Below are 26627 nucleotides of genomic sequence, written 5' to 3' on the forward strand. Positions count from 1 at the left end.
TCTGAAGTGGCTCGAATCCGTGGGAAATAAAAGTGACGTGGTAAAGTGACCCTTTCCGCAAGCTAGATCGTTAGGTAATTAGGTATTTTGCAGACGGGAGTAGAACAAGAATATTGAAATGCTACCGGGACACCCCGTAGTTTCCCGTTCAATTGCAAATACGTTTATCTAGTCTAAAAAATTGCACCTAATGATGCAAGTGATAAATTATCTACGAAAAATATTAAATTTTCCAATGCACAAAAGCGTAAAATATGTTATTGATTGCGATCATTCGACGCGCGGGCATATTGAATTAAACATTCAGGCGGAATGATGTAAGTGCTATTTGCTTAATATTCTCATCCGCGATGATATCATTCAATAAGAAAACACTTGTCTTCTTTTCTAAATATTTATGCAACAACAAAACTGTTCCAACACGTCGGCGCGGCCGTGAAGATCGAATCAGAATGTTTTGAGAGAAAAAAAAACGCGTGGAAAAAAAGTAAAAGTGTTTCATCAATGTTACTTACGGTCGCATCATTAATTGTACAAGTAACGACAATATTATTGACACGTCTAATTTGTAAAATCGCTTGATTGATTGAAACGACTGGATAATAAATAGTAAATATCGGGCTGGCACATTTACCAACGATGGCGGCCTTGGGATCCTCTCACGCGGAATAAACAAAAATAAAGTAGGTAAAAAAAATGTATTTATTAATAACATAGCAATTTGAATAAAGCTTAAATCGAATTTCTGAACGGAATGCTACCAATAAAAATATACAAAACAACGTAGAAAATTAAAAAAAAAAGATAATATTCGGTGATTCGGTAATAATAGTACTTGGAATACAATAACTACTTCAGGTAATGTGTAAAACTATTCTTAGCAACCACAAAATAATTTATTAAGGAAGAAAAATATTAGTATAATTATTTTAAAAAATACAGCATTTGATAGGTATTTTATGCCCCAGTATCAACTTATTTCTGGAAGTATTTTCTTGATGATCTGGAAATGTCAGAGAATTTATAAAATGATGAAGAAACACATTTTTTTATGTCCATTGTTTTTGCTGATCAATTTGATAAAGTTATTTATTACTCGAACTCAATTCCAAATAAGCAGTGACAATTAACCAATATTTCGATTGAGCAGTGGTTATATCTTAACGGCAAACCTTCTTCGAGGTTTCTCATGAACGGCAAAGCTTTGTGTAACTCATTTCTTTGTTGCATTACCAGTTCTTAAAATAATGGAAACTTGGAACATTTTAAAACATATTTTGAGTATAATAAAACACCTAATCTAAAACAAAAATTTTTTCATTCATAATTCAGTTCGTCAGCTAAAACCTAACTCATCATCATTTTTAATAATACACTTTAACCAATTTTCAAATCTTATAAATAGGATATTAAGACACTCGACAAAACTAGGTACTACACAAATTTTACTGCTAAAATCTCTGACGTAAACTAATTTGCTTTAAAAAAAAGTCTCTTTTACGTAAGTAATTATTATGGTCCTACAAGGATTCCTTCAGAACTTTGTAATCTTTGACTATATTTAATAAGTTCAACCTTTATAAGTGAAAACGACCGTTTTCACTTATATGGAAGGAAGGCATTTTTCTTGGAAACCCAGCAATCTGAACGTAAGTGGATATACCCCTTAGCTGCAGAAAATATTATCACACGCGAGGTCTAATATTCCTTTAATAATATATTGATTTTGTTGAGTAGCATTCTTTAATTTATATCAAATCAAATTAAAGAAGTATTTGATTTTGTTAATGAAAATGAAGAATCCTATAGCTCAAACAAACAAACAAAAATTATGATATTAATACAACTTACTTATAAATGTTTACATTTTAGTCATAGTTTGTGTGAATGGCTTCCTTGTGAAGCCATTTAATTTCATCATAACCAAAAAACGCTTTTCGAAGAACATTTCGTTAAATTAATATTAATTTACAAACAAAAGGACGACATTATCATTACCACAATGGTGGGTTATTATTAAACCAAAATTGCGTAAAAGTTCCCAATGATACGCAAATTAATTGTTTCAAGTGCGTCGTCACCTGACAAGTTTTGTTCCAAAATGAACTTATTTTGATAAACAAACCTTTTCAAAAATTTTGATATACATACAAAGTAATGTGATTTTAATTACTATGTTAATACAACACAAAGAATCAGGAACAAAACGAGTACTTAATTTCAATGCCAGTTCGCATTTGTTGCAAGAGTAAACTCTCTAGACCTCATTCGTAAACAACAAAAAAGAACAGCGGCCGTTGTGTAAATAGTGTTTAATTATACGTGCTAAAATCTTAACCTTGTGTTGGAAATCTTTTGATAATTTATCTCGTAATAAAGATTTTATAAGGTGAATTATTAAGCAGGGCCGTATCCAGCCCCTTAAGCTGGTTGTTACGGAATATTTTTACTGCAGATTAACCTTTTAATCGGTAAATAAGACGGTATATCTACTATTAGATGCAAAAATTCTAGAATTCTAGATCTTCAGTGAATTAAAACTACCTCGACTTTCACTTCGCCGTTTTGGTTTAGGTCGCTTAAAACCCGACAGTGAAATTTGAATCGAGTACGGACCTGTCTCGGTACTAGCAATTACTAGTTTTATTATTCCCGGCTTATTTGTTGAAATATTTCACACCTTTAGATGGCCGGCGGCCTTTTGATTAATTGATTTTACTACGCTGAAGTTATGGTTTATTCTTGGAACCCATTCACTGCAGGTGTTTTACCACTTTCCGATGCGCCCGTACTCTCTCTGTGCACGCGCGTGTGTGTGTGTGTGTCTATGCGTTATTGAACGTCTCGGTAAACTCGAACGCTCAATAGCACTAATTAATTTTCATTAGTCGATTCGCTTCTGATGTACACCAGATGCTTTGTACTGCTACCATGTTTATGTTTGCCCCAAAGCTGTTTGGTTAAAATAGTTCTCGTACCCTGAAACTGTAGGTCCTCAAAAAATATCGTTTTAACCCTATACGATTTTTTCGAAATTAAAATACTAACGAACAATATCAAATAATAATGGCACTAGACAAGGAATCATTTTTTTCGACCCCAAAAAAATTTCTAACTGATTGAGCACACTTTCTAACCTTTTTCTGCCAAATTTTCGAAGAACCCGTTTAAATTTAGTGTTTTAGATATAATAATATTATCAAGCTAATATTTTTACAACCTAAATGTCATTTTTTTATATTGTATATTTAACATTATGACTGCCCCGTCCAAAGCCTGTTTATTGGAAATGATAAAGACCATGTTATGCGATAGTTCGGTTGATCCTATTAAACTGTTATTAAAATATTATACCAAGAAATTCTGCCTAAAAAGATGCTTCGTTTTTTTTTATAGAAATTAACTCTCAGGATATGAAGATCCTTGAAAAATTGCCTACGATCATCCGGTCAATAGTTATCAATAACTGAATGCTGAGTCTCCACATCACATTGAATGTGAGAGTCCCAGGAAAACTCAGAATTGAAATGCAAGCCCAGTTGAACGGTTGCTGCCTCAGAGCGACCCAGAACAGAATAGTCCGGAGGAAAAGCTTTTTAGAGAAAACTTGATGTTAAACTAATAAATTAAAAAAATTGACTTACAGTTAAAAAAAATTGTTACTGAACCACGAAAGATGCTTTATACTACACTTTAAACAAGGACTTTTCGTTCCAATGTTTCTCGTACCCTGAAACTGTTTTGATATATAGTTTTTACGTCTATTTTGATATATAGTTTTTACGTCTATTTTGATATATAGTTTTTACGTCTATTTTCGTTAAATACTAAAGCTGACACCATCATCGCTTCATTTTTATATTCAACTTAACAAATGAAGTAGAATTCTCTTAAGAAATAGAGCCTGTAATTCAGCAGTAGGCCTTTGATTTTTTTTTCAAATAACTAATACTTTTAATTACGTTCAAGTGACTAGCCAATTGGGCTGAGTGGGTATACACAGAGTAATGAGAAAGAATATTTCTGTTACATAATTGCGTTAGTCTCTAGATCACAAAACAGTTAAGAGAGAGTCGCTTCGCATTGAATATGAGAGCTGCATCATAATTGCAAGCCTAATAATTTCAAAACTGAGATCTCATCAGAATGGAATGGAAACAATGAAAACCTCGTCTTTGATATGTTTAGAGCAAGGTCAGTGTGACGTTTCGTAAACTAGATGTTAAACTAATTAAAAATAACTTTTTTTATCGGCAAGCAACATGCTTGCTTTTTCTAATAGATTATTTTTGAATTTTTATTTAATAATATATCTGAGAAGTGTCTCGAATTTTCGGGGAATTAAAAAATGCCTTTATATATAGTATATGTTTTATATTTATTTTTATTTAATATTTTTTATGTTTTTTTATTTATTTACCCACTGTATTTACATAAAACCAAACAAAACGCAAGAAGTACAATATCATCACATGTATCTCGCAATAAGTGGCATCTAATTTCATTACATAGTATGTACAATAGTTGTTAAATAATACTCCCAACATCTAAATCTATTACAACAACAAGATGTACAGTATGGTCATTCAAATAGAGATTGCCATCTTTCACTGTGATGGCACCACCAGTACCCCCCCCCCCTCAAGAAAACCATATTGATTGAGAGAAACTATCGACTTAGTATTTAAAAAAATTATCAATCTGTCCTTGAAACTCTTTTCAAAAATCTTAGCGAAGTTACTAATAAAACTGATAGGTCAATAATTTGTTATGTTAGCTTTAGTACCAAATTTATGTAATGGTGTGACCATCGACATTTTAAAATCTGTAGGAATAATGTTTCGAAAATTAAATTAATTATGTGTAATAATGGGTTAATTATTTCTTCATGAGTTACCTTTACCACCAAAACGGTTAAAGTCTGTTCATAGATATAAGAAAGTGAGTAACTGATATGAATTAAGGAAAGACCCAGACAAGCTGTAAGAATGAAATATGACCGAACAGGTCAATACTTAGCTTAGAATTTAATTATTTGGGGTTTTGTTAGGAAAGATAGTAAACAATATTTATTTATTTATGTATGTATTTATCTATGTATCTAAATCTATAATAAAGATACAAATTATTCTCATTACCTACTTAAATTACTTAAAATTATTCACATAATATATCAGTATCACTATCGCCATCATCGCCTGTTCTAATTATTATTTGTTCTATATTATTTGCAATATACGATACGATACGATACGATACGATATACGATTGTTCTGCTTTTTCTATATGTTTAACAGGATTTGCCCAACTTTGTGGAGGGATGTTAAAAAGTTCTGTTTCTATAAGTTTGAGGACATTGGAGTTAACACAGGGAAAAACATTGTTACGACGAATGGCAAATTTCAGTTGGTGCCAAACAGGTTCAATGGGATTAAATATACAGTGGTAAGGTGAAAGCCTTAAAACTCTATGCCCTAGATTTTTTGCATAATTATCACAGACGTATTCCTTTTGTAGGTTCAAGCTTTGCAGAACCTCAATTAATTGCTTTTTGGTATAATCTTCGTGAAAATAAATGTCATTATACATGTAGTTTTAGATTGTTGCTTTTGTGTCACATGAGGAAGGGGTTTTAGTCAACAACATTACAATGACAATATTAGGAGGAATGTTTGGAACTAGTTTGTTTTTAAACCAACTTTAATAAAATAAAAAAAAAAATCAGCTGTGGTATCTTCATTGTAATCCAGAGAAGAATCTTTAATATTTTTCGCAGCCAGAGAAATTCCATTTCAAATCCAACCATCTTTAGAGCCAGCATGCAAAGTAGTTATCCTTTTACGTCTTTTTGAGGGCGCGTTCGTTTTACACTTATCAGTTGAGTCAACCCAAGCCTTTTCCGGGGTATCATAAGTATCGAACCAGGTTTCATCCAAGTAAATAATTGGCCTTTGTTATTCTCTGTAAATCCTATTTTTTTCTAGATATTCCAGTCGCCATTTCCGAATTCTAAAAGATTCCATTAAAACTTGCCTTTTGTCAATTTTTAAAAATCTAAAACCCATGTGTTGAATACACTTCCATAAGGTAGTTCTGCACATTTAACACCGGTTTCATCTTTTTGAAGCCTCCTAATTAAGATATCTAATGTAGGCAAGCTTTGTTCCTCGTATAACTGGTAAATTTTGCGCCGTATTATATCTTGATCACTTTCTTCCACACTCGAGAAAATGTCAGCATCGCTTCTTTTTTTCCTCGCTGAAATGGGATTATTCACAATTTTCCATACAGTTGATGTTGGAATTTTCGTCAATGTGGCCGTTTCTTCTAAAGATGCGCTTGCTTGCTGGCACCACGTTCCTCCTTAATTATTTCATATATTTTTTTTTTCACGTTTTTTTATTTGTCTCAATCTGTTCATCAAATAAATAATTTTTCAACTTATTTTTTGATTTATTTATATAGTATTTTGTATTCATTTTCTAGTTCGGCAGAACAGTTTACACAAAGTTTCTTTTTTGATTCTGTCCTATGCTTAATTGAATTTATTAACTCAACTGTAATCCATTTTTGAATTTTCTTTATCCCACTCTCAGACTTGTAATTTTTTTCCTCAGGCATGAGCATTATGTTAATAAAATTGGAGGTAACTATCTCAGGGTCGTTTTCATTAATGACTTGCGACCAATCCTGAGTAGCAGCAATATAAGTTATAAGTTATTAAGAGCATTATAAGTTAATAAGTTATTTTGATATTTTTACCAGTTCTAGTGATAAGATATCCGATAGATCTATGAGATGGAAAATGATTTTTTTTTTCATTCCTGGATGTTCAATTGGATGCGAAGATGCAAAAAACGACGAAATTCGCAGGTAACACCCGATCGGCGTCAATACGAATCGTCATCTGTCTCGACCTACAGGGCCGTACGTACCGAGACTGTTCTCACCTTTTTCCCTTGTAAGACAATGACCTTCGTGCATTGTTGTCATCCGAAAAAGAAACAACAAACGCAGCGTGTGTCCAACAAAACCGCTACCAACTGTCGGAGTTAATCCCCCCAGATTATAAAAGACCTAATTCCCTCATTGTAGTCACTTAAACGTCATCGTTTAGTCAACGTCAAACTAGACAATCGCCGAATTAACGGTTAAGGTAATTACGCGTCTGGCTTTACCTAGAGCGAAGGTGATAAAGAGGTGCTTTAGGGCGCATGGGCTCTTTTCCACGCTCTATATTGTAGCCGTGCACTTTTTAGTAGTAATCGGAAAATGGCTACCGAACGAACATTCTTTTAAAATAATTAATCAATTAATATATATTTAAAACTATGAGAAATACATATTATTACTTAATATTATTGAGAAAAATGTATCACAAACCACGAGCATATAAATCCGATCAGAGAATATTGACGACATCAAGGATAGAATAAGAATACCAAAACAAGGTAGAAATGGAAAAATTTAATGAAAAAAATAGTGACTTTTAATAGAAACAACAAAAAAGACCACCCCAAATCACAGTTCAGATACGGATAATTTGTTTTCTAACACAAATTAAAAGCAAAGGCTAACAAAATTATTTATCAACAGTTAAACAAGCTCGAAGTATTGTTAGAAACTTGAAATTTTGGGTAGTTCGGGAAAAGCCAAAAATTAAAGGTTTGTTATTATTTTTTCACTTGTTTTGCAAAATTTCGTAAAAAGTTTGTGAATTTACATTTACTTATAAAATTTCTTTGAACTATTTATTAGAAATATTATCTTTTTCAAAAAAATTCAGAATTAACAAAATTTTTTAGGGAATTTTGGAAAAAGTTTGCAAATTGGCACTTTTTACAAAACAAATGAGAACTAAAAGTTCAAATTTTCACGAAATTATATATTATGACATGACAGTTGTTTCGACAACACCGTCTCTTTATCAAATGTAATATTTACAAACTACCTGCTACTATATATACCGAAAAATGACCATAAAACGTTAATTAATGTTGTTGCGAGAATTTAAGTTCAAAAAAGGAGAGGTATTTAAATCTAATTGATCGTTAAGCAATATATTTGAATGTCTCATTTTGTTAATCTCCATGGCTTCCAATTAATTTAATTTTCTACTTTTTGTAGCTGTATGTAAAATATCAAAATTCTCTTCACAAATGTGTTTTTCTGTGCTTAAGTGTGTAGCATAATTGGAATCTAGACTATTGTTTTTAAACGCTCTTATATGTTCGTTAATGCGTCTCTTGAAGGATCTACCTGTTTGTCCAATATACATTTTAAGACAAGATCCACATTTCAACCTGTAGACACCTGATTTTTGGGATTTTGGACATTTCGATTTATTGTTTTTTAAATATTTTCCTATTGTGTTGTTAGTTCTGAAAGCTATTTTTAAACCACATTTTGACAAATGTTTTGAAACTTTTTCGCTAGGTTCTCCTATGTATGTAATTGTTTTAAATTGTTTAAATAGAGTTTACTGTTGTCTGTATTTTTTTTTATTTATAATTTTATCTATAATGGACGGATTGTAACCGTGGTTCAGTGCTATTTGTTTAATGATATTAAGTTCTTTGTTGTAATTTCCTGTTGAGAGTGGCGTATTAAGAAGTCTGTGTATAAAAGAGTTAAATGCAGCCATTTTGTGTGTATAAGGGTGATTTGAGCTGTTATGTATGGCTGTGTTACAAAAAGAGCTCACAAGAATTAAAAAAAAAATTAAGCAAAATTTGAGGTTTTCCGCGATATTCAAATTTAAATCCATACTTTTGCCTACTTCTAATTTATTTTTATTGAATTTGGTAAAAAAGTGTAAGTTTTGGTTCGTTTTGAACTCTGCATAGTCTGTGAATTCTCTTTTTCGCGAAGAACATAAATTTAACCTACTTTTTTTACATAATTTCGTAAAAAAAAATTAAGTCCTGGCCATTCTATAAAAAAAGTGAGCATTTTTTTAAGGATTAATTTTACAAAAAGTTTTTACCCAATACATAATTTTAAAAATTCCAAATCTTAGCAATTCTTGAGAAATAGTGGATCTACCAACTTTCCACGAAATTCATACATTTTTATAAATTTTGCTAAGCTTTAAATTTAACAATTTTTTTACAACATTTCTATTGAAATTTCGTATTAAAAAAAAAGAGATCTTAGTTTTTCTTCAAAAAAGTGTAAACGTCGTAAAAAGTTTGTGACTTGTTAAAGGAAATTTCTTTAAAAAAGGAAATTAAGAAATTCATACTTTTTTCTACAAAATTTCGCGAAATTTTTGTATGTTTTGGTTAGTGTTGTAAGAGAAGTGTTAATTTTGTATATCAATAGTTTATAAATTGGCATTTTTCGTACAAAAAAATGACATCTTTCTCACGAAATTCGTCAAAAACCTGTGAATTTCACTCCTTTTTAATTATTTATTTGTTTAAAGAAGTCATGAAGCTCAACTAACAGGCGAGTTGTAGTACAAAGTATTAAGTAGTTACAGAGGCATTGCAAGTAATGATAATATGACAAAACTTGACCTAAAATCTACCCTAATACAAAACATTAACTCTAATCAAAAAACAAGAGAATGGGAACCGACTCAAATTAATAATTATAGTCAATGGGGAAATAGCGTTTTTACCTTAGCAATAGTTTACAAAAAAAATTTCAAATCGCCTCGAGCATTGTACTTGGAACACATTGAGAAAATAATAAATTTTAAAATATTAGTTATTGCTGTGGGCCGAAAGAATGTGTTACCATGTCTGGAGTTAATACGGGGAACTAGAAAAATTAGCCCATATAATAGATGAGAGCATTCTAAAAATTTATTTTAAATTTTAAATAAAGTCATTAAATAATGGTAATCATGGCGATCACTAAGAGACCAATAAACAAATCTATTTAACAATATTGTACGAGAAAAGCCTTGTGGGGATATATTCGGTCCAACTTATACCATACATACTTACGCTGATTGTTTTCCGGGCTATTAATATGACAATTGTACCCAGGAGACCAAACAACTGATGCATACTCTAATTTAGGCTTCTGTAATTGTAAGAGACTCAATGTTTCCTAGACTTCCTTTTAGAAGCCGCGTGTGGAATAATAGTATACAAGTTCATCGAAATAAATTCTTAATTTAAAATTTGATCACAAACAAAACAAAACTACGGATAAACCCTCGAATTATAAAATAAACGGCCTACCTTATGTGCACTCTAGTGTAAGACCCACGAGGCCTCTCGGATTTTCTTTCTCCACACCATGTCCATTGCAGCAATGTAGTGGGGGTTACCAATCGCAAACACGCGAAAACTATGCGCGGTAATTCGGCCAAACAAAACCCGAGGGCTCATATTATCGCGGTGAAATGACACGCGTTTTTTAGCATAAAGTATATAAAAAATTAAATTAAAATAAAATTGATAAATGTATTCGATTAACCCCGAATCATAAAGAAATCAATATAGAAAACCCAGGTAATGAATTAATATTTAGTGTCAGTATACAAAATAAATAACCAAAACTGAACATACCGCCCACCAAATACAACGGTATTTCAAAAAACAACAAAAAAAAAAAGAAAATAAACAAAATATGCTAATATTAAAGTTTATCAATTGTGATTAATTGGCCGGCAGAGGACATACCTTAATAACCGGTCGTTTGATTAAACCGTTTTGGGTTCTGACAGTGACTACTCGTGGAACACCGTCAGCACCAGGGTGAATGGAATTAATCCGTCCCAGTCTCCACTGGAGGGGAGGTAAATTATCCTCCTTCAGTACAACTAGAGTGCCCGGCGTGATAAGAGTGGTATCTTTATCCCATTTAGCTCTCTGTTGTAAAGAATGAAGATATTCCATATGCCATCTTTTCCAAAATGATTGATGCATTTTGGTCAGTAACTGCCACCTATCAAGTCTATTCATAGGAACACAAGTGAGGTCGTGATCGGGAATAGCTGATAAAGGAGCTAAGGAGAGAAAATGACCTGGTGTTAAACTGGATAGATCGTTGGGATCACTACTCATAGCGCAAAGTGGTCTAGAGTTGAGTACGGCCTCAACTTGAGTGAGAACTGTGTAAAATTCTTCATAGGTAAGTAATTGTTCCCCTATGATTTTAGTAATGTGGGTTTTGACGCTTTTAATGCCAGCTTCGTGTAACCCACCAAAGTGAGGCGCTGAAGGAGGGAAAAATTGCCACTCGATCAATTCCTCAGCGGCTGCTTTAGCCATGCAATCTGCTAAGTATCGAGCTGCACCAACGTAGTTGGTACCGTTATCACTGTGCAGTTTGGAGCATCTACCACGTCGACTGATGAAGCGACGCAATGACGCAAGAAAGGCAGAAGTGGATAGGTCTGATACCAGTTCCAAATGCAGGCACTTTGTAGAACAACACACAAAGAGAGATAGATAAGCCTTTTGAGTACGGCAACCTTTATGTCTTGACATCAGTATCTGAAAAAGGCCACCGAAATCCAAAAAAGTACATTGAAAGGGCTTGGCTTGGGTAATGCGGAAACTAGGCAAATCGCCCATTTTTGGTTCTATTACCTGAGGATGTGTTCGAAAGCAGCGGAAACACTTATGGACAATACGTTTTATAGCTCCTTTAGCACCCAAAATCCAAAACCGTTGAGATATAAAATAGCGCAAGGCCTGCTGTCCACAGTGAAGGTATCTTTTATGAAAATCCTCTATTATAAGATCAGTCAACCTATGTTTGTTGGGAAGCAAAACGGGATGCTTCTGATCGTAATCAAGTTGAGAGTGAGTAAGGCGTCCGCCTACCCTGAGAAGTCCTTGTTCATCGATGAAAGGAGCAAGCTTTCTTAACGGCTTGGAACAAACACTCTTGTTCGAAAGATTGGAAATGTCTTCATAAAAGGCTTCTGCTTGTACTTGCTTCACAATGCGGAGAAGACTCTGAAATAACTCGTACTCCGTGAAAGGACCCTTTTTAACCACTGAAACCACTTTAAAACGAATGCCAAGAAAACGACGCCAATAAGTAATAAGGCGAAGTATTTTCTGTAAGCACGAATACCTATTCAAAATATCACCAACAGGATTATAGCCTTTTATTACCGTGAGAATGGTCGCTCTTTCTTCTGGTAGTGGTTCGTCCAATTCACCAAGTTCGTGTTTGGGCCACTCTTCGGAGGGACGCGACAACCAAGCTGGTCCCGCCCACCATAAGGGACAGTCAACTAAATCAGACGGAAGGACAGGGCGACTCGCAAGGTCAGCTGGATTGTCTTCTGATTTGATGTGAAACCAACGTTCAGGTGCTACATTGTCTTGAATCTGACTCACCCTGTTTGAGACGAAAGTGCGCCAACGACAGGGCGGTGACCTTATCCAACCTAGGACTATAGTCGAGTCAGACCAAGCATAAATATTTTGTACGTCGGGAATGTTGTAGACATTTAAGGCATATTTAAGCAATTTGGAAGCCATTAATGCAGCACTTAATTCCAATTTAGGAAGACTCAATCTCTTCAATGGAGATACTTTACTCTTAGCATAGAGGAGATAAGTAGAAATTTGGCCATCTGGAGACACGAGGCGAGAATAGATACAACTTCCATAACCTAGCTCTGAAGCATCCCCAAAAGCATGGAATTCTAAACTAACATACTTTGAAATAAAACAATAACGGGGTATTTCTAATGCTGACAGACTTGGCAATTCATTTTTGTAGTCGGTCCACCTTTGGGCAATATCTGCGGGCACTTCACTGTCCCAGTCGATACCTCTCGCCCATAAAGATTGCATTAGCTGCTTAACTAATAGAGTTATGGGACAAAGTAATCCAATTGGATCAAAAATTCTGGAGATTTCAGAAAGTATAGATCTCTTAGTACATGTCGAGTTGAGAAATTGTATGTCGTATGAGAAGATATCCTTCTCTGGAGACCATCTGAGACCCAAAACCTTCAAGTAAGGATCGGATTTAGTGTCAAGTGCGAGAGGTTTCTGTAGAATATCTGAAGGTATAGTAGCTAAGAAGTCAACACAATTGCTAGACCATTTTCTAAGGAAAAAACAACCCTCATCCAATAGAGCAATAAGTTGTTGTTTGATATCCACAGCATCCTCTAAAGATTTACAAGATACACATATATCATCAACATACACTTGGGACGCTAAAATTGCTGCGGCCCTAGGAAATCTATCTCTACCCTCGGTGGCTAATTGTAAAAGACATCTCAGAGCAAGGAAAGGAGCTGAATTTAATCCGTAGGTTACGGTTTTTAGGCAAAAATCTTGAACAGGTTCTCGAGGGGAGAATCTCCATAAAATACGTTGGTAGTCTTGGTGGCTGTCATTAACAAGTATTTGTCGATACATCATTTTGATATCGGCAGTAAATGCTACAGGAAACCTTCGAAAACTTAACAGAATACTTACAATTTCATTTTGTAGTTTGGGACCAATCAACAAAGTGTCATTCAACGATCGATCCCGCGGACTGCAAGATGCGTCAAAGACTACGCGCAATGCAGTAGTCGTACTATTCGAATTAGTAACCCCATGGTGAGGGATGTAGAAGTGGCGCTGGGCAACGTCAGAGACAGGAGCAGACACGGGTTCCATATGATCCAGCTGTAAGTATTCCTTCATAAATTTGGAATATATCTCAAATAATGGAGGATCCTTAAGAAGACGGCGCTCTAAGCTATAAAACCTTTTTAGGGCTATGGAGCGTGAGTCAGAAAATAATGGCTCACCACTGGAAAACGGTAGAGTAACGATAAAACGTCCTTCAGGAGTTCGAGAATGAGTCTCGTTAAAAGAAATTTCAGCGGGATCGTCAAGGGTTAATGAAGACTTGCTACTTGGAACTTCCTCCATTTCCCAAAACATTTGAAGAGTTTTATTAATATCCCGGTTTTCTTCCAATAGTGTGCAACAGGAATATGAGGACTTGCTTTTTATACGATCAATTTTACCCATCACCCAGCCAAATAATGTATTGAATGCGACAGGTTCCAACTCTTTACCGCACACCTTCTCAGGCAACAAAATTAAAGGGAATAACTCGCACCCGATGAGAGCATCTATAGGTCCAGGAGTATTGTAGGTGTCATCAGAAACGACTAAATTCTCCAAATGTGACCAGTTCTCGCGACTGAAAGATACAGAAGGCATGTAGGAGCAAATCTGCGGTAAAACGATACATTCTATGGGAAAAGAAGGTGTGTTCTTACCCACCGGGCGGACCGTACAACAAGTAACACCATTCGACGATACAGATGTCATATTACCTAACCCATTAATTGGAATGTTCAAACGAGAGCGGGAAAGTCCTAATTTCTTAAAGCATCTTTCGGATATAAAATTGCCTTGGCTTCCACTGTCCAGTAGTATTCTAACTGTGTGGGAATAACCTTGGCTGTCCAGAAAGTCCACTTTTGCAGTCGCAAGGAGGGTAAATGCACTATTAGAATTTATGGAAGTGGTGCCACAATGTGGTTGATCTACGGAAGAGTCATTAGCACTGGGCAAAACATCGTCATTAGGTGGACTACGTTCATTACCATGTGCCGACTCGAAATGTAGTAAAGAATGATGGCGTTTCGTACAAGAAGAACAGGTCTTATTAGAACTGCATTTCGAAAATTTGTGAAACGAACTCAAACAATTCACACACAAACGGTTGCGTTTAACTAGTAAATAGCGCTCATGAGGAGTCTTACTTAAAAAGACGGAGCAGTTTATAATGGAATGCTGGGTCCTACAGATACCACAATTCAATGTAGGAACGTTATTAGAAGGAGTATTAGCAAAAAATGCTTTGGAATGATCACCATTATTCCTAGAACCTGACTTATGTTGACGGTTACTGGCAAAAGACTTACTATTATAAATGGTTCCGGCATTTTTTGATTTATTTTCTTCTTGAGTATAGGTCAACGTATCTAAAACCTTACAGCTGTTATTCAGAAATAATTTCAACTGCGCAAAAGTGGGTATATCAAATTTTGCGTGCTCCATTTCAAATCGCTGTAAGGTATCAGAATCGATTTTCATTAAGAGTAAATTAAAAAGCAAAAAATCCCATTCCGCAGTAGGAAAGTTCAATAATTTTAATGCCTCCACATTTTCACAAAACTTATCCACAACATTACGCAGTGCTTGATTCGATGGATTTGAAATTTTGGAAATGTTCATTATTTCATTGAAGTAATGAGTCGATAAAAGCCGTTTATTGTCGTATCTTTTTATTAAAGTATCGTAGGCTACTGCGTAATTGTCATCAGTTATAGGAATATTTCTCAATAAACTGAGCGGTTCTCCGGTTACGAGAGTAAGCAGTAATTGAAATTTTTGTGAAGCGGAAAAGTTCATATTATGCACCGAACTCCTGTATAAATCAAAAAATGTCGGCCACTGTTTTAAATTGCCTGAGAAAACAGGTATATCTAAACGGGGAAGATTAAAATTTAGGTAAGGCGGCAAATTATGGCTCTGGCCTGGTGGCGAAGGTGGTACCATCATGGATATTTCAGATTTTATACAAAGTTCACTATAAATGCTTTTAATTGAAAAGTATTGATCATCAACTTCCGCTCGAATTAGCTCCTGCTGCTCAAGCATTACATCCGTTACTCTTTTATCAGAAATCGTAGATTTCTTTCAATCTTTGTATAAAAACGCTTCTTCTATTTACTTTTGAATCTGCCATGGTTTAAAAATATTTTTAGAAATTTTCTATATCATAAAAAAATGGCAAGAAAGAAGAAATTAAATTCAATTATATTAAAATATGCGAACAACCTCGTAAAATCCACCAAAACCACAATTGATAACCAAAAACAATCAAAATATCGTACACAAAATCAAGACCGCAAAAAACTCTAAATGATTTAAATTCTTTACCTGTTTTCCGATACTTCGTCAAATTTATTCAAGGTCGTCTTATTTAAACGCCTTTATAGTGAATGAAATCAAAATTATTTTTACCAATTTAGTATTAGAAAATGAATTTAGAAAAGACAAAATAATTTTATTTTTGAATTACTGATTCTTTAAAAATCCGGGCTCGAAGACCATATGTAAGAGACTCAATGTTTCCTAGACTTCCTTTTAGAAGCCGCGTGTGGAATAATAGTATACAAGTTCATCGAAATAAATTCTTAATTTAAAATTTGATCACAAACAAAACAAAACTACGGATAAACCCTCGAATTATAAAATAAACGGCCTACCTTATGTGCACTCTAGTGTAAGACCCACGAGGCCTCTCGGATTTTCTTTCTCCACACCATGTCCATTGCAGCAATGTAGTGGGGGTTACCAATCGCAAACACGCGAAAACTATGCGCGGTAATTCGGCCAAACAAAACCCGAGGGCTCATATTATCGCGGTGAAATGACACGCGTTTTTTACCATAAAGTATATAAAAAATTAAATTAAAATAAAAATTGATAAATGTATTCGATTAACCCCGAATCATAAAGAAATCAATATAGAAAACCCAGGTAATGAATTAATATTTAGTGTCAGTATACAAAATAAATAACCAAAACTGAACAGTAATTTTAAAGTATCTGGTGCAACATACGATAAAGCCATAGCTTTTTGAGGCTTACCTTATTAACATGGCAATTACAATGGCTAGGTTGCCAGTCGACCTAAATTGATTTTTTATATTATTTTTCTAATCGACTCGATTGAAATTTGGTTTAAAATAATTTAACCCTGTCGGATTAACAACAAATATAGCATAGACAACGGACGATGCTCATCCGGATTCTACGAAAGCGGGTCGAACGCCTTCGATAACAAACTTCGACGGCCACAAGTGATCCACAAACCTCCAGATTCTAATCTCGAACCGTATCGTTCGGGGAAACAAGAAGCCCAAACGTTTCGGACCGAATAATCACCGAACCCATGCGGTTTTGTCACAAAATTAAAATAACAATGCGGCCATAAATATCCGTGGGCTCCGTTTCCTATGATGACTTTATTCCCGTTTTCCCAAGTGATTTACGGTTACGTTACGCGGGTAACGTTTCCATTGTATTGCGGAGACGCTCCGCAACCCTTGCCCGGTGACAAGTGTTGTAAATTTGTCCGACTGTGACAAGTTGCGGTCAAAACTCCCGTAGTGGGCGGCACTTGCTTCGAGAACGGTACTAATCTGTTTTAACTGGGTATTGTTGTGCGCAGATTGAAAAAGCGGCAGTAAATTTTTGCGACCACATTTGGCATGCCGACAAAATGCGGAGTTAATTGTACGATTTCGGTGCGTTATGCGTACAGGGTTTCATACACGGTTTTTAGATTCGTTCACTTTACCAGAAGACCCGAGACACCTCTATTGTCTCTACCACAACTCCTTCTCCAGTGCTCCATTTTTGTTGCCCGCAATGTTTTCTTGTTTTTTCCGATCAAACACGTGTAGTTTGCTGGAGACAGGCTCTACACCATGAACGACAACGGTCTCCATAATCCTTTTGTGTATAAGTCGTTTCACTATTTTGGAAATGGTTTGGTTGAATATCTTCTTTGCAATCACCTGTGTCGTTTATTATCGCTCCAAATAATTATATATTTTTTATTGTTGTCACCCCTTTCCTTTCCTATCTAGGTCTCCACCTTGTCCACCTTCAGCCAGATATTCTTCGTGAAGGTTCTGAAGCATATTCTCTGCATCCTTTTTGTCATTTCTCTAATGTTTCTTGAAGTAGGGTTGATATTTCAGTCTTCAGATGATGTCATGAGTTGTGCTTCTTCTTCATATTAGGTGCACTTTATTTGGTCATTTGCGAACTCAATGTAGAATACATATCATTTGCTGTAAGCCTGCTTCGCTCTCCATACGTTTAGCACTTCAAGTGTTTTGATATGGGTGCCAGGCTCCTGTAATTTCTAAGGTAAATGTAATATCAAAAAATACTATGCTAACTGGACACCAAAAATCTATTTTATAAATTGTTAGTAGAGAAAATAATGCTTGAATTAAGTAGGCTTAGACTGCATATTTTTTGACAGATTCGTTTGGCACATTTTTTATAGTTATGATTGGAACAAGTAATAACGATTTGAAAGCTTTCAAAATTAATATGCAATATAATATGTCAGCCACATACAGGGTTAATTTTGAAAGATAGACGATGCCAGAAAAAACAAGCGACTATCGCAAGCTGTCAAAATGAGAGCAACATTAATTTTTTAAATATATATTATTTGCTTAAATCGAAGATCTTATTTACCTGATTTCAAAAAGGTATGGTTTATTGATAGCCGTTTTTGAGATATTTCAGTTTAAAAATATATCATTCGATTTCTGAACAATAGCCATATTGTTTAAAAATGGTCAAGTCTGCCTTGATAGCAACCATATTATACAATGTTCCACTTTTGACAACTAATCAAAGCTAAAGATCTACAGCGTAAGTTAAATAACTGAAGATATTTCAAATAGGCTATACTGAGGAGGAAAAACGCCAAATAAAAAAAATATATTATTCGAACGGACATAATCTTGCAAGGGTTAAAAGCGAATATCGACAAATATATCCGGGTAAAAGAGTTCTTCCCATAAATACAATTAAAAATGTAATGAAACAACTTGACGTCAGAAATTGTGTCACACGGAAGACCACGACAATGGAAAGAAATTTTGATGAAGACCTCAATATATTACTTTACTTTCAAGGTAAATTATTATACATTCTTAATTTTTATATTTCATATTTTTTAGAAAATTCTGAATATTCTATGCCTGAGTTAAAAAATTATCCGGAAAGTATTGTAGTAAAATTCAACGAACGCTAAAACATCACAAGTTTTACCGGTATAAGATCCTTCCAGTACAAAGTGTAACCGATGAACATAAAAGGCAGAGGCTGGAATTTATATAGATATATTTATATACGGATGAGGTGTGTTTAATAGGAATAATAAACATTTTTGGTTCAAAGATAATCCACACAAAATGCAGGCAGTGAATATCCAAGAACGGATGTCAGTTAATGTATATTGTGGTATGTAGAACAATATGATTGTCGGACCAATTATATACCAAGAATCCTGAAATGTCCTTGCACAGAAATAACTGGTGTTTTTTTTTCGATGTATAGAACTTTAATTTGGCATTACTGTTTAAGATGGCGACCGATTTAATAGCTGTCAAGTGGTTTATTCTCAGTTTGATTTGGCAATTCATCGTGAATAGACTCGCGCCTGAACAACGCATCCAAATAGTGCAATTTTATTTCGAAAATAATGGTTTTGTGCGGAATACGCATCGCGCACTACATACATTTTATCGTCGACAAAATCGTCCATCAGAGCAGTTAATTCGATTAATCATGGAAACGTTTTCGCACCACGTTTACTCTTATTGATAACCCGCATCCCCAGAGACGCCGTACAGTGCGTACAGAAGAAGCTATTGCTGCTGTAGAGCGTAGCATTGAGGAAGACCCGAATGAGTCCATCCGCCATCGAGCACAGGAATTGGATCTGTGTCCATCCACTTTCTGGAAGATTTTGCGGAAGGATCTTGGTTTACTTGCTTACAAAACCCAACTCGTGCAAGAATTGAAGCCAAACGATCATCAAGTAAGGCGTAGATTCGTCGAATGGGCCCAAAACGAGTTGCCGTTGTTCCCGATTTTCATAAGCGAATTTTGTTTAACGATGAAGCGCACTTTTGGTTGAATGGCTACGTCAACTAAGAAAACTGCCGCATTTGGAGCGAAGCCAATTCTCAAGTGTATGTCGAAACAGCGTTACATTCAGAAAAACTGACTGTTTGCTGCGCTTTATGGGCTGGTGGAATCATTGGTCCGTACTTCTTCAAAAACGATGATGGCCAGAACGTTACAGTCAATGGTAATCGGTATAGAGCTATGATTACTAACTATTTCGTTCCTGAATTGATTAACCATGATGTCCAGGAGATGTCGTTTCAACAAAACGGCGCAACATGTCACACAGCTCGTGCCACAATTGATTTATTGAAAGACACGTTTGGTGACCGCCTAATTTCACGTGTTGGACCTATGAATTGGCCTTCAAGATCTTGTGATTTAACGCCGCTAGACTACTTTCTGTGGGGCTATGTAAAGTCATTGGTCTATGCGGATAAGCCACAAACGCTTGACCATTTGGAAGACAACATTCGCCGTGTTATTGCCGATATACGGCCACAAATGTTGGAAAAAGTCATCGAAAATTGGACGTCCAGATTGGAGTACATCCGCACCAGCCGTGGCGATCATTTTAAAATGTATGCATGTATTTAAAATGTATGTATGTATGTATGTATTGGTATTGGTATTGGTATTAAAGGGGGGCGCCCTCGCGGGCGTCCAAGCACTTAGGCCACCAGATGGGCCCGTTGTGCCCCCAGGCCGCTCTAGAGGGCGTCCAGAATGCCGCCCCTCCTGTAGAAGGTCAGCAACTCCTTTAGCCCAATACCGTGCACTGAGTCCGGATCGATCAGGGCCGTTCCGAAGACTCCCAAACTTGCCCATGTCAAGGCAGGGCACTCGGTGAGCAGATGATACGGGGTGTCCTCCCCTTCCATGCACCACCTACACTCCGGGTCGTCTCCAATGCCTAGCAAGCAAAGATGCCTCCTAAGCCTGCAATGTCCTGTGTAGGCCCCTGTTAGTGCTCTACACTCCCTTCTGGTCAGTCTAAGCAGCTCCCTGATCCGAGGAAGGGCGGGCCCATCCATCATAAGCCTCGCCTGCCTCATTCCCGGAGCAACTCTCCAGCCCCCCGCGGCCCGGTCTCTCGCCCAGGCTTCGAGAGCTCCCCGCCTCACACACGGGGCGATCCCCAAGCGGGGCTCTGGCCCTATATGCCTATGCGAGGAGCCCTCCCTGGCTAAGGCGTCCGCTGCCTCATTGCCCCGGATACCGGTGTGACCCGGGACCCAGACCAACGTGACCTTTCTCTCCTCAGCCACCCTCCTCAGTACCCCTTTGCACTCCTTTATCAACAAGGAGCGCGTACGCACTGACTTCAGCGCCATGAGTGCAGCCCTACTATCCGAGCAGAAGAAGACTCTCCTGCTTCCGTAGTTGAGCCGAAGCACCTCTCTGGCCGCCATCAATAAAGCGAAAATTTCCGCCTGAAACACAGTGCAGTACTGACCCAGAGGTATGTATGTATTTAAAATGTAATGCCACAAGATTATCTTTCGGATAAATAAAATTCATGTCAATCGAATAATCGAAAAAACATCGAAAAAAAAACACCCCTTAGAACAGTTGTTAGAAAATGTGCCAGTTAGGAATTATTTAAATTTAATTTGACTTCAAGATGGCGCACCTCCTCATAATGACCAACCGGTTACCGATTATCTAAAATAATAAAAATAGACTTTCGATAGGTAGGCAAGGAACTACCAAATGGCCTGCCAACAGCCTCGACCTGAATCCCTGGGACATTTTTTTGTGGGGATACTTAAAAAATAAAATTAATTATAATAGGAATTAAAGTTTACAAGTGATAAGGGAAAGATTTAATATCGTTTTACAAGACCTAAACAGAGAAAACCCTGATTTTATCACCTCGTGAAAGGAAATATTGTCTGATGCATAGAAAACAATATAAGTTTTGTGGAAAATGTGTAGCATTAATAATTATTGATATTTTTATTGTTTAAATAATATAACTGTATAATTTGGCGTTTTTCTTCCGCAGTATATAGAAATATCTTAAGTTATTTAACTTACGCAGCAGATCTTTAGTTTGAATTAGTTGTCTATTGTCCAGAAATCGAATGATAATTATTTTTAAACTGAAATATCTCAAATATCTTAAAAGCGGTTAAATGAAATGTCAATAAACCATATGTTCTTGAAATCAGGAAAAAAAGATCTACGATTTTATGGAATAATATATAGGGCATTCCATTAAAAAAATAATGACAGCTCACGATAATAGAGCAAAAATCTTCAAACTGTTGTATTTACATATATTTTTCTATCTGTCAAAATTAATCTTGTAGGTGGGTGTCAAAATATTATGAATTGCCGAGTACAATAAAATTAGGAAAATGTGATGAAAATTCTGAAACAGCAAAAAATAGAGATGCGGATAAATTTCCCAAGAAGTCTTCTTTCAATTTAGTCCATGATTTTGTATATGTACATATATATTGAAACTTTTGTTAGCATTAACTTTTATGAACCAATCGATGTTATTTTGTCTAAATTTCATTTAGGTATGTTAAACTGTTAAAAATTTAAAAAGAAAGATTTTTTGAGGCGCCCTCTCTTCTGACACATATCTATTAACAAAACTAACATTATTTTTCAATATTGCACTTACAGAGAGTTTTTAAAACACCCTGCATATTTGGCGCTTTCTATGTGGCATTTAATTATGCGTCAAGGTTAAATAACTAACATAACTCAACATTAGGGTGGGTCAAAAAAGCGATATATTTTTTTTGGATCTGAGACACAGAAACTAGGTACCAGTTAGCTCTAGCGCTTAACGTGCTTAACACGTATGAGCTCTTAATATTACTAGGAAGCTTATCCTCATTACAGTTTTGCATTTTCGATTTAGTCTCATATATAAATAATTATATCTGACCATCATTCATTATGCCAGTGTTATTAATACTTTTATGGGAAACTGAACGCTCTACCAACATGGTCACTGATACTTTTTGAGATTATTTATTATCTATTTCATACAAAAAAAAATTCTTTGATCAATAAATATCAATAAATGCATTAATACAAAAAGAATTCCTTTCCACCATATGAAATTTTATACCCTAATATAGTATTAGTAGAAAAATATACATTTTTTGATTTAGTTATACAAATCGAATCTTATTACAGTCAGGAAATAGTCCTCAATGTTCTTTGGCAACTTGCAGCAGTATTGAAACTGTTCTTCCTTTTTCGTCAAACAAGGATTATACTCAGAGACCAACGCTATTCCACGCTCTGCTGCGTCATTTACAACTTTCATTTGTTTGAAGTACTCTTCATTTTTCTTATAACTCTCATCCGGTAGGTCAAGGATTTTGAACAAAATCAATGATTTTTCAGAAAAGCAATCATTCAAATCCTTTTGAATAATCGAATTGATGTTCTTCTGATCGATCTCAAATTTTGCAACCTTAGAATTTCTACCATCTCGAATGTTTACAGCTTTCACTATCTTCTTTTTTATATCGAGTGGATCAGAATCATCAAACCATGATAAATTGTCAATAAAATTGACTTAATGATCTATTGGTGATAAGATATGATTATTTATATATATTAGAATAAATCGAAAATGAGGAAAATTTACCCATTAACATTAAGAGCTCATACGTGGTAAGTACTTTCTAAAGATCCAAAAAAAAGATTCGTTTTTTTTACCAACCCTAGTGGACATAACCCCCTAACATTCACCGAATATTACAAGGTTTCATTTTTGGTCACCATTTGTGAATCGCCCTGTACACCACATTTATTTGATCTATAAAATTTGAATCATAAAGGACGAGGCTTGTCATTTTCCAAACTGGTGGACACCCTGTAGAACGAAGGCTCCTATTCCTATTTCCTATTACCACAATCTTGCAAATATTTTTTATTATTTTTTTAAGGTGCTGGGCGACTGCCTTTTTCTGCAAATTTCAACCAGATGACGGTGTTGAAACAATTAACCACCCAATTTACTTTATATGACGAGTCATACAGCAGGGGCTCGTAAAACATAAAGGCATATATCATAAGCATAAGCATAGATTGCTTCTAAAGTTTACCTTATAAAAGCAGCTTACTGTATTTTTTAAAACAAAATAATCGAAGAATGAAAACCAATGTACATAATAATGGTCCTCAAGTTTCCTTTCGTTTTATCAAGGGAGGCTGTTAGTTTGGGTTGCTTCCTCAATCCGTAAAAAAAAATAAAACGCCGACTGTCACGTTTCGACACCCCAACATAATTGCCTTGAATTGGTTTAATAAGACGAAAGGCGCCGGGGCAACCGTATTTGGGTCTCAGAACAATAACGTCGGTAATAGTTGAAGCAAATAATCCCTTTGAGATATTACCGCCCAGACAATCACCGCCCAATAAAATTCTAATCCCGAATATCAACAAACTATAAATTTCATCGCTGGGGCCACTCTACCCCAATTTCGTTCGTACATTTTGTCGTCAATCGGCAAAATATTTTATTACTTTTATTGCTTCAGATGCCGAGGGCTAAAATGATCCATAAAAAATACACCAAAAAAATATAATTTTTCGTTTCTTGTTGGTTTGATGCTTTCCGTTTTTCATAGAAGCTAAACTTTAGATATCGGGGGAGATTTTTTCTTAACCCATTTTGTCCAAGTGGTGCATTAATGCACCATCTATTCTATGATTTTTTTTGTCACATCCAGGAAATATTTTTGCACATCCATTTAGAAATTTTATTATTATCGCTACTAAAGGACATAAAACCGTAGAAATCGCTAATTTATGGTTAAAGGAAAAAAGGAAATACATGACTTCAAAAGTTACCAGAAGCGGTACATAAATTTGAATCACATTTTCAAGTAAATCCATAACAGTAAAAAAAATATTTTGGATTTTTATTGCCATTTTTGTTAAGTCTATAGCAAGTAGATTACATCGCAGAAGACATACATTGGAAATACTATATTGAATATGCTTTATGTGGTGCGTGAATGCACCACTGGTTTTTATCTCTGAAACAAAATTTTGTTATTGCAAGTCTAGACAAATCAGCGCATGTATAATAAACAACCAACAATTAGCGTGTTCTTTAGTATTAGTTTGTGCCTTGTGCGGTGAACGTTATAGTATTTGACTCAAAAGGAATTAGAGGCGGCTATGGAGGAGCTCGTGATGGATGAGGACAATAACAATGAAAGTCGTAAGTATTATTTGGATTTACGTATTCTTATGTATTGTAGCATTCCATTCCTTCTAAATTTATACTAAAAGTAACGTGAAAAAATATTTACAGAACATATTGACGTAGTCTATATTCCACCCGACGTGGAAACTTTAACTGACGAAGAAGATATGAACGATAGCATAAATCTACAAGAGTTTGAGGAACCAACTGATAAAGTTGGAACTTTCGAGTTACATACGCCGAATGATACAGCTGTCCTTCAGCAATCCTGTAATTCATCAACTACTGAACCTGAATGGGACTGATCAGATAATGAGACCCTGGAATTCAAAAGAAGACGTATGCTTGCTTCTACTGTCAAATGGAAGAAAGGTCAGGTATCCTCACGCACCATAAAATATTATGCGTTTTTTTGTATCAAATCAGGTTCTATTTGGGAAACAATCTACTTTCAGTTGCTTTCTGCCGAATTTGAACTTTCTTTTGTATATTTATGTATAAATTGTGTGCCCCAAAACATTATTTAATGTTTTTTCCCAGTGGTTCGTTTACGCACCAGTATTTTTTTGTATGTTTCGAGTTTTTTTTTTGACACATGTAATGTATTCTTAAGTGCCACAAAATAAATAATTTCAGAGAAAAAAAGTGTTTTTTATTTTTTTTTATGCTTGGATAATATGGGTTAAGGGGAAAATCAAAATATAATGTAATGTTTATAAATCCTTTTTCTTTTGACTGGACGCCCTACAATGTTTTTTATGAAAATAAAATAACAAATGATGACGAAACCTAAATATTATTGAGTTGAATTTCCATAACTTTATTTTTATTTATTAAATCATTGTTATTACGTTATATATTAACATTAGTTGTAAATTACACCTAAGACAAGCTTGCGTTTTTCCCAAAAGCGCAGAGAAACAAATATGTGCAAGTTTAGTAATGTTTTCAGCATTACCAACAAACTACTAAAAAAAATATAAATTTATCTGATGAGGCAAGGTTCAAAAAGAATATTATTTTATTCTTATTATAGTATATTCATTATATACTTATCTTTCAAATATAATGGTCCCTGACATTGAATAATCTACCAGAATAACTCATTCGGCATCATAAAACCTATGGTCCTGATCTTTACAACAGATGCTGTTGCAGGAAACGTTCGAAGGGACTGAAGTGACTACTCAATTCTTAGCCTAAAATGGTTTCACTTCTGCCAGTTGAAACTAACCAAACTAGCAAACAACAGTCCTTCAGCATCAGCAGCATATTCACATTTCCGTCTTCCCTTCGCCCAATACTTCAGTCAGAGAAAATAGAGCCATTTTAGAACAGTTTGGTATATACTTCATGTATTTATTGCCTTAGATATCCAGGCAGTTTAAAAAGGGTCTCAAGAAAGCCACCCTAAAAAAATGTTTAAACAATCAGAAAGCGTTTAAGAAATCGATCAAATTTTGGGGCGGGACGATACGTCATCGCCGGTGCAAACATTAAAGGATTATGCGGAACGGACAATTTGGATCGATAACTGTCCCATGACGTTAGTGGAGATTTAATTTTGATGGATATGCAGTGAAAATTTCGACAAATTGGCAGGGAGGAACGTTTTTCTCAGGCTCCCCTCTATAATGATATCGTAGTAGCTAGCGCTGACAACACAGAATGGAGGGGATTAAAGATCTAGTAAAATAAAACCAGCAACTACAAATTTTGGATGCTTAACTTTTTCTGCTCTAGAACTGCTCTAGAATATCCTACT

The 26627-nt window shown here is 35.2% G+C and overlaps 1 protein-coding gene across 1 annotated transcript; it reads right to left on the reverse strand.

Moving 5' to 3' along the window:
- Window positions 1-10616: 10616 nt before the first annotated feature.
- On the reverse strand, window positions 10617-17679 carry LOC132706934 (uncharacterized). Its single transcript, XM_060678532.1, has 5 exons — window positions 17611-17679; window positions 17343-17530; window positions 13962-14133; window positions 12087-13607; window positions 10617-12029 (listed from the first exon to the last, which is right to left on the reverse strand). The coding sequence occupies exons 1-5, from the start codon at window positions 17677-17679 to the stop codon at window positions 10617-10619; spliced, it is 3363 nt and encodes a 1120-aa protein (XP_060534515.1).
- Window positions 17680-26627: the final 8948 nt, after the last annotated feature.

The sequence above is a fragment of the Cylas formicarius genome, unplaced genomic scaffold, assembly GCF_029955315.1.
Source record: "Cylas formicarius isolate icCylForm1 unplaced genomic scaffold, icCylForm1.1 PGA_scaffold_9__14_contigs__length_23061073, whole genome shotgun sequence".
NCBI classification, from domain to species: domain Eukaryota; kingdom Metazoa; phylum Arthropoda; class Insecta; order Coleoptera; family Brentidae; genus Cylas; species Cylas formicarius.